The sequence below is a fragment of the Camelus bactrianus genome, chromosome 13, assembly GCF_048773025.1.
Source record: "Camelus bactrianus isolate YW-2024 breed Bactrian camel chromosome 13, ASM4877302v1, whole genome shotgun sequence".
NCBI classification, from domain to species: Eukaryota; Metazoa; Chordata; class Mammalia; order Artiodactyla; family Camelidae; genus Camelus; species Camelus bactrianus.
The window spans coordinates 16,561,948-16,571,587 of record NC_133551.1 but is presented as its reverse complement, the minus strand read 5'-3'; the positions used below and the strand labels follow the sequence as shown (position 1 = coordinate 16,571,587).

At 33.9% G+C, this 9,640-nt stretch overlaps 1 protein-coding gene across 6 annotated transcripts in view; it reads right to left on the bottom strand.

The window, feature by feature from the left end:
* Positions 1-462: 462 nt before the first annotated feature.
* The window catches only part of TTLL7 (tubulin tyrosine ligase like 7), a 127,297-nt gene continuing 118,119 nt past the window's right edge, over positions 463-9,640 (bottom strand). For all 6 annotated transcript variants that reach the window (XM_074376143.1, XM_074376147.1, XM_074376144.1 and 3 more), the window contains one exon: positions 463-5,170. In XM_074376143.1, the coding sequence (XP_074232244.1) occupies positions 5,050-5,170 (121 nt within the window). In that variant the 3' untranslated portion in view covers positions 463-5,049. The remainder of the gene's footprint in view (positions 5,171-9,640) is intronic.

Genomic DNA, 9,640 nt, shown 5'->3' with positions numbered 1-9,640 from the left:
TATATATATATAATCACCTTATAGAACAATGGTTGAATGGCATTAAGACTAGACTATGCTTTCTATTGAGGTTTAGCATGATGTTTTAATAAAGATAAAATTACAAATTCCTGAAAAAAACTAACATCATAGCTGAAATGCTGGCATAGTTCTATTCAGATTAGTAATGCTGTTGTTATAATCAGTGACACTAGAAAGATACGAAAGTGTCATTTCTAAATTTTAGAACAGTCTGCCTTCCAGCTAACTAAGAGAGGAACTGACTCCAATTTTGTTTACTTGACCTGACTTTAATGGCAGGTAAAATTATCTCCATAGTGCTACTGCTGTCTGTACAGCAGAAGAAAATTACTGTGAAAATACATTTCATCACCTTGAAAGATTGAGAGCCATTCTCTTCTAAGAACATCGTGTGTGTGTGTGTGTGTGTGTGTGTAACAGAAATAACCATCTGATGACATATTGTAACTTTCTTATGTTAAACATTTTTATTATAGTAACATATCTGAGTAATTGAAATAACATCACCGTACAGGTATCACATGCTGAAGCATGACAATGCAATACTAATTGCACATCGTGTTGACATTTCAAGCATATTTTCTGTAACAACATTTGCATTCATACACAAGCAGTAAAACACATGGGGATAATTTAAGTCATGATTCATGGTAGCAAGTGTATTGCTTCCAAGCTAATCTTCAAACCCAGAATCTTCAGCAAATCTATTAATATTCAACATTGTGGCGTGTACTACAGTTATTGTACTAACCAACCATCTCAGGACCAAGAACTGTCATTTTTAGCCTTTGGAAGAGAAGAATCAGCATTATCTGACTACTTTTGTAAGGTAAGTCTTCTTACTAGTTTATAAGATTTTAGTTTATTGAATTATGATTTACCAATAGTTTTCAAGTTAACAGGTAGGGATGAAATAAAAGTTTATGTAACTCTTTTTAGGTAATACAGCTCAGTTACTGCAGAATGTGTTACCTGAATAGTTTTCCTTCAATATACCATATACCCACTCATGATAAAGCAAAACAGAAAACAAAAAACACTAAAAAAGGGGCAGCAATCTCAAAGTATGCAGTAAGTTTTAAAATATCAATTTTTGGTTGCAAGACTGTTATTTGTAGCCACGTATCTTGGTTCATATGGATCCAGACAATTAATGTTTGTAGGCATTGAAACTTCAACCTTGTTCTTAAAAAATCTCAGCAGAAAAACTGAACTTCATCCAATAACACATTTTATCTAAGTTTTATTGATGCTGAGGCAAAAATACACCACCATAAACCATTGTTTAAAAGGCAGGATTTCTCTTTTCTTGACTTTGTCCATTCAAAGGTCAAAACTTCAAATGGAACTTAAAGTTTAAAAAAAAAAAAGAAAAAAAAACAATGTAAGGAATCAAATTTTGTTCATGAATACACTTCCAAAATTTTGATTTATTTATAAGTAGCATTAGCCAAAATATTTACATAACTAAATTTCAGTTCTTGAAAGCTAAAATTTTTTCATTTAAAGAGAAAAGCAAATTTTCCAAAATCACCAGCTCACAGGAACACAACTAATGGTACTTACACTTACTGTTTAAACCGTAGAACCAAGTACAGTTAAGACTCAAAATGTAAAACAGCATTACAGAACGGAAAACGAAGGTATTTTTCATCACTCTTCTCAAGGTATTTGCTATCATTTTTTAAAGAATATATATTTAAGAATGAATCTGTGCTTCATAGAAAACTAGAAATAATAGAATTTATGCAGCTATCAATTTTTTGGTACTTTTGATAAGGTCAAGTAATGTGGATGTTTAGATTTAAAGAGAATTTTTTTAATGGAATGGCTTTAACATGCTAAAGAAGAAAGCATTTAGATTACTTTATATTAAAAATATGTGGAATTTTGAGTTAGATAACAAAATTCTATAATCATATACTTTCCAATTTAAAAAGAAAAATTAGAAAGAAATCCTTTCCCTGATGTCCAGAAGCCACTATCATCTAGCTGTGTGTAAACATTAGGTGAAAGGAAGGTTGGAGGTTTTTGCTTGAGTTTGGCTCACTTTAGTTTTGGGGGAAAGAATTAGCAGACAGTGTGTATTTAGACCTAATTTAGAAATATGAAAACATTCGTGTAGATCTTTGTCACTGACAGAGGTTACCACTACCATTTCCATATTTGACCCTGTTGCAACTTTATTTTCACAAGTGCAAGGTTAAAAAAAATTATTGCTAATAATCATGATATGAATCACAATAGCTCCTTCAACAGATTACATAAAGCAAATGGTAACTATTACAATGCAGGGTTATTAAAATGGAAACTAATTTGCAATCTCATACTATGTTAATAAATAATCATTTAACATTAAAAGGTTGCTTTTGATACAATTTTGGACATCATTCCAATCACAGTTCTGGACAGCATTAGGTTTACAGAATGAGCAGGGATGTATTTTTTTATAACAGAATGAAAACATGCTTTCATCATCAAGGAAGCCAATTCCTTATTAAAGTCTCCTGGTGAGACTGGAGAGCTTCTGGACTTCCTCAGAGAAAGTTATTTTCTCTCCTAGAAGAGCAAGTCAGGCCCAGGCTATCATTACTACTGATGTGTTTTAACTCCATGAATAAAAAATTTATAACAAAAACTAAGGAATATTTTATACCTCTAAAACATTTCTACGGCCTCTGGAGATGCCCACACTTTATTACTGTATCTTCTCTTCTCAGTCTCTCACTAGGGAATGAGCACTACCCCAAGCTTGGTCCACAGCACACCAGCTAGTATATATAAGTAATGAGGGCTTTTATTCACAACTTCATCATATCAGACTAGATCAGGATGAATGGGCAAATGAGGGCAATAAAATTCTGGTACTCAAAAAAAGCCAGACGTAAGTAGCTAGAGAAATGAAATTTGCTCATCAGTTAGTTGGGTAGCTTCATACAATTAAATTTACTCTCTACTCGGTACTTTTTTTTCCCCTCGGGAAAGATATGTTGGACATTCTTTTTCTGTTTTAAATAAAAATTTCACTCTTGTACAACTAAGGACAGAATTTCCAAAGCGCCCACTCTAGCAAAATTAAGTAACCCTTCTGATTTAAGCTAATGCAAGAGAGTGGCCAACAAACTGGGTTGATATCACACACCAGACACTTGAAACCGTGTCTCATTCATGAATGAACCATGAATTTAAAAGAAAAATGACTAAAATTGCTCCATGACAAGGCCTACTTGCTGATCAGTCTTATAATAATTTTGTGACTATCCCAACTTTTGCATTATTTATCGTAAAAAATTCTAAACATATTTAGGAATTCACCAGTTGGAGTGATAAACACTCAGAGCTATGCTGCAACTTCCTTCATCCAGACACCCTTATCTTCTTTTTCCACAAAGACAGTAACAAACTTTTCCTTGAGTTGCAATTAGTAAGGAAAAGCATCCATTAGAATACGGATGTTAGGCAATCATAAACAATCAAGTAGCTAGCCACAATTTGGGGGAAAAACCTCTTTTATCCTAATACAGCTTCAGAACATGGCTTTAAAAGCAAAATACATCTAACTTACAGCTTTGGGTTGCCAGTTATCCAGCTTGGGAATTAAACCAGGCCAGTTTGCCTCTCCCAGTTCTCCTTCTGCTTTGGGACCATTTCTTGATTTACTGGAAATAGCTCAGGAAAGTAAAAGGAGGCAAAAGATCCATGAATTTTGCAAATAATTAGCATCTGTGAGAAAATAAAACTATTGGGAGACGTTCAAGTAAACTTCTAAAGGGTGAATACTGCAGTTTCTAAGGATCTCCATGTGCTGTTTTATATTTGTATGGAAAACTGAAAGCTCACTCGTTTTTGAAACTGTAAGCAAGAAAAAGAAGTCGACTGCTATGAAACTTATGCATAATAACTTTGGACAAGTAGAAAACTTCATACTCTATTCTGATTTTTTTAAATTCTCAAGGGCACATCCATGACTAATAATATCTAGTGATCAGAATCTTCTACTTGCAATAATTTAGATTATTTTTTATGATGCAATATGGAAACGCTGTATTAGACTTTGAAATGTGAGTTGGTCTCAGCATTGAGAGACCTAGTAAGTGTGACACGTTATTCTGTAACATCAAACTAAGTTTAAAATGTCAGCTCTTCTACTTCTGAAGAACAGAAGAAATTGTATTTGACCGTATATACCCATCAGAGATACACTTGCCAAATAAAAGTGAGTGTTAAGAGTGGCAGGAGATACAAAAATCACATGGAAAGATTTTGTCATTACCATCATTTTCTGTTCCTTTATGTGACTCCTAATGAAAAGTAAAAATACAAGCTAGTAAGTTTATTTTTAACTCACTGGATTGTCTTCCATTTTAGATCATAATATGATCTCACTAGAGCCTTACTGCAAATATACATGATCAAGAGTAGCTAAGTTTCCACACAGAGGAATAAAAATGTTGGAGAATCAGGTTGGGGTTGTTATAGTCCTTTGCAGTGTGCTACAGTAATGACGAACCCGTTTTATACTTAATTCTATCATCAAGCTTCTAATTTTTTTTTAATTTTAAATGGCTACAATATATAAGGAAATTAATAAGGTAATTTACTAGTAATGCTTTTTTAAGTCAAAAGATGTGTTATCTAGAAAATAATTTAACATTGTAATGGGATCTTCAAGATCAATTTTGTTTTATATACTCTGCAGCAAAAATAACATTTCTAGTAGGAAGGTATTACTTACAAACCTAGCAAATTCTAGACATTCACATATTTGTGTAAACAATTTTAACATGGTTTATTACATTTTCAGAAAGGTTAAATCTTATATCCAGTTTTCTGCTAATTCTTCTTTCATATATTATAATAAATATATGTTATTTGAGTGCATGTGTGTATATTTTTTCACACACACACACACATATATATGTCATATATACATAAAACAGCACTTAATGGTCACTGTCTTTGCAGTGTTAACTTGGGGAAAAAATGAATTGCTATTATGCATAACCCATGGCGATCTTCCCTTCTGTTTCACAAATGGCCATATCGGGATGTAAACAAAACACTGGAGCGAGCCATTCCGGGTGAACTGTATTTCAAGTTGTAGGTTGGTGTTCTCATGAAGAATTGTGTACTTCCTGGTAGTAAATACCTAAAAATGATAGTTAAAAAAATTAGACTTTTACAAACAAATTAATATTAACATCTCTCACTGAACTGTTATGTGGTTAGTAACTTGTATGTCTTACATGAGAAATGATCCTCTAACAATGCAATTCACATAAAAAGAGTTCCTCTCCTGAATTGAGGAGTACGGGGCAGGGAAAGGGTCACAAAGTCTCACCCAAAGAGCTGAGTGAAGATGCAACGTGTGATCTCAGTATCCCAAGACACCCCATAAAGAGTCATGAAATCACAGGCTAGGAGGCTGTTTATATGACTCATGTAAATTTGGAATGCACCATGAATCTCTGTAATTAATGTATAGAACCAGTCAAGTATTTCTTAAAAATATGTGACATGAGAATCTAGCTAGCCACATTAAAATAATTGTTTATTTCAAGGATGTTGGAAACACTGATTACAATTTAATACTATATCGTTGATATATTATGACTATAGGTAATCTAAAGGAAAAAGTTAAAGATTCACATTCATAACTAGATTATAACTTTTATATTCTCAGACTACTAGGTGTTTATGATTATAGAATACCAAAAACAATCATAATTACAGGGTGCATGCAACCTTTGCAGCCAAATGTATTTCAGACTATATGAATTTTGTGGATTTTAGAACAATATAATGTATACACTATATATAACATAACATCTCCATAAGGGCCTTGGGGCAGCATTCTGTAAACAAACCATTAACGTTTCTGTAGTGAAGTGTAGAAAGAGTCACAATAAATTGGATAAAGACTATAAACAACTTTGTGTCAACTCAGGTCAGATGAGCCAATAAATGGATTGCTTTCATTTAATTTTCTCTAGTTTTAGTTTTCAGAGCTTTGAGAATTAAGAATTGCAAATAAGACTGTACACCTGTATAATGTTTTCCTCTGGAAAACCTTTGATTAGCATTAGGCCGGTCCAATCTACATGTCTAGAGAGAAATAATCAAGGAAATTCACATGAGCAAATGCTAATAAGCATCACTGTTAAAAGCATTAAGTCCTGGTAACGTTAAGGACACGACAGAAAGTTGGGACAAAGATATCTATAAAAAAATTTCCAAGAGCAGAAGCAGAAACAGAATGAGATTTATAATTCATCTTGAAAAAGGTGACAAAGGTAGAGCATCAAATCATTTATTTTCTTCTCTCGACATTAGAATCTTCCAGCAACAGTGTCACACTTCCATAGATGCACGAAGAAATCGAGGGCCAAGGGTGCTATTAGCTACCTGTTCTATGTTAAGTAATGTTGGTAACTACTGACCTCTATGGAATGAAACATGACATTTACAGCTGTGTTCTATGAATTTTGTAGAAGAATGTGAATTCATTATGATCGAACTGCATGCAGCATTCAGATGAAAATGGCAGAATTCATAATATTCATAAACATCATTTCATCATGAATTATCTGATAATATCCTCTAAATCTATTACTTAATATCACAAACTATAAATAATTGCTTAAATCATTAAGTTAATAAAGCAGTAAAATAACTTACAACAAACCAAATTAAATCAAAGTCACACAATGGGTGATGAATAATGAAACAAATGATTTCTCACATCACAGATTATATAAATTATTTTCTTAATATCACTTGAGTAATTTATATGGATTAATTATTATGTCAAGAGCTAGCAGAGTCATGATGATTGATCTGACATCTTCTGCCATGAAAAAGCTACCCTTCTTATCTAGGGCAAAGATGCAAAAGAAACTGAGGTATTTTTTCAAAACCCGTGATTCTGTATTAGTTGAGAGTTACTCTTCTACTGAAAATGCACTCTGATTACATTGATCATTATGATAAACAGTAGCTTCTGCTAGCTTTCTGTTGAGAAATTTCCAAGCAATAGTTACTACTGACATTATGATAATATTCCCATAGCCTTTTGAGCTAAAGATCTCCATTTTCATGGATGAAACAACAAAAGTACAGAGTCCAGGGTTAGAGCTAACTTACATTATTTTGCTTAACACTATTTTATACTTAAATGGTGTTTTCCTGTGTGCTACAGCACCATCCTAATTGCTTTACAAATATTATTTAGTTATTTAGTATAAGAACTCATTTAGTTCTCAAAACAATTCTATATGGTAGATTTCGTTATCAGCTCAATTTTATAGATGAATACATCAGAGATAAACAGGAATCCAATGCCTTGACACGGTCACATAGCTGGTTAAGCGGCAGAGCCAGGATTCAAATCCAGCCAGGCTGACTGCGGAATCAGTGCTCCCAGCCACTGTACTAACTCTATTGTCTTCTGTGTATGAATCCCAAGTTTAAAACTAATGGGTACAATGATTATACTAATTTTTTTCAGAAATATAAAGTGTAAAATAACCTAGAAAGTAGAAAAATATTATACACCCACAAACCTAAACTTTATAATGGAAGCAGAAATGGCTAAAATGAAACTTACTTAAGACTTGGAGAAATTCAGTATGAACTAAAAAAAAAGCATATTAAATCACATTGGACGAAACACTTTGCTTCCCTAAAGCAAGTGCTGTGGGATATTTTAAAGCATTACAGGGAAACACAGTGGATTATTTGCCTTAATATCACCACTAATATCTCTTGGGAGATCCCACACTAGCTGAACATCGAGGATTATTTTTGAAATATTCCTTGCAATGAAGTTATATAACACAATTTGATATTTTTAGCAGGAAGATTATCTCTAGAAAGTGGATTTATAGACTGTATCAAAGAGTTGGTGGTAAAGCACCAAAAACGTGACGTTTACAGCTTTATTTTCATTCTTGCTTACTCCTGATGTACAAAAATAGCTAACCTGTAGCTAACTCATACCGAGGAGAAACACCTCGACGACCCTGTCTGCTTCACACACAGACCCTCACCCCTCATCCCTGAGACTAGGTGTGCACATCTTCACATGCCCATCTTGTAAATGCAAGCCATGCATGTGTCTAACTCCTGCTGGATGTAGAACTGGGTGGTCTGCCATGTACCAGCTTACTGCTGAGAATGGAGAATCCCTAGAATGTGAAGAATTTCAAGACTGGTAAGTAACTGGCCTTGAACCTTAAGCTACACTCACCTTTGAGATCTTCCTGGAGGAAGACCAGGACCCCTGATCCCCCCAGAATAAACTCAGCTCCTTGGTTTGGAGAACACAAGGTAAATAAAGCTCATCACAATATTTGTGCTGTTTTTTTTTTTTTAATTTTTAAGAAGTTGTGGTAAAATAAATATAACATGAAACTTCTATTTTTTACCATTTTTAAGTATGCAATTCGGTGCACTAAATACATTCACAGTGGCTGTGCAACCATCACCACGATCTAGTTCCAGAATGTTTTCAACATCTCAAACAGAATCTCTGTACCCATTAAGCAGTAAATCCAATTTCCTCCTCCTCCTCTCAGTCCCTGGTAACCTCTATTCTACTCTCTGTCTCTAGGAATTTGTTCTAGATATCTCATATAAGTGGAATCATACTATATTTGTCCTTTTGTGTCTGGCTTATTTAACTTAGCATGCTTTCATCCATGTTGTAGCAGGATTTCATTCCTTTTTATATAGGCTGAATAACATCCCACTGTAGTATGTATGTATGTATGTATGTATGTATCACATTTTGTTTATCCATTCATCTGTTGATGGACACTTGAGTGGTTTCCAGCTTTTGACTACTGTGATTCATGTTGCTATGAACATTGGGGTACAAGTATTGGTTTAAATCCTTGTTTTCAGTTCTGTGGGGTATACACATAGGAATGGAATTGCTGGGCCATACGATAATTCTGTACTTAACTTTTTAAAAGAACTGCCCAACTGTTATCTACAGCAGCCACACCAGTTTATATTCTGAACCAGCTTCCACAAGGGTTCTAACTTCTCAATATTCTTACCAACATTTATGATTTTGCATTTTTTATAATAAGCTAGTGCATCGTATTGTGGGTTTAATTTTGATTTGGGGGGGGAGTGTTAGTTTCAAAGTCCCACTTCTTGTCATATGCTAGCAATGTGGATTTGGATGAGATATTTAATCTCTTTGGGCTCAGTTTTCACATGGATGAAAAGAATCCGACAGTTTCTGCCATGCCTGTCTCACAGAGTACGGACCCAAGGAAACAGTGCATATGGGTGAAATATTATTATTTATGTGTTATGAACATCAGCCTCATTAGCAAGACCATGCCTGATCTGAGACAGGTGTATCAAGCTACCTCAGCCTAAGGTCATAATGCTACCATGTTTAACTTGATTTTTAAAACTTTTTAATTGTAAAGTATAGCACACATTCAGAAAGTGCACAAAACATAAATGTCCAGTTTAACGAATAGTATAAAATGATTATTTATATAACTGGTCCTCGGGTTAAATGACTGAACATTCCTGGCACCCCAGAGCCCTGTAGAACAGCATCCTTCTTCCCCATAAACTGACCCACTATCCAGACTTT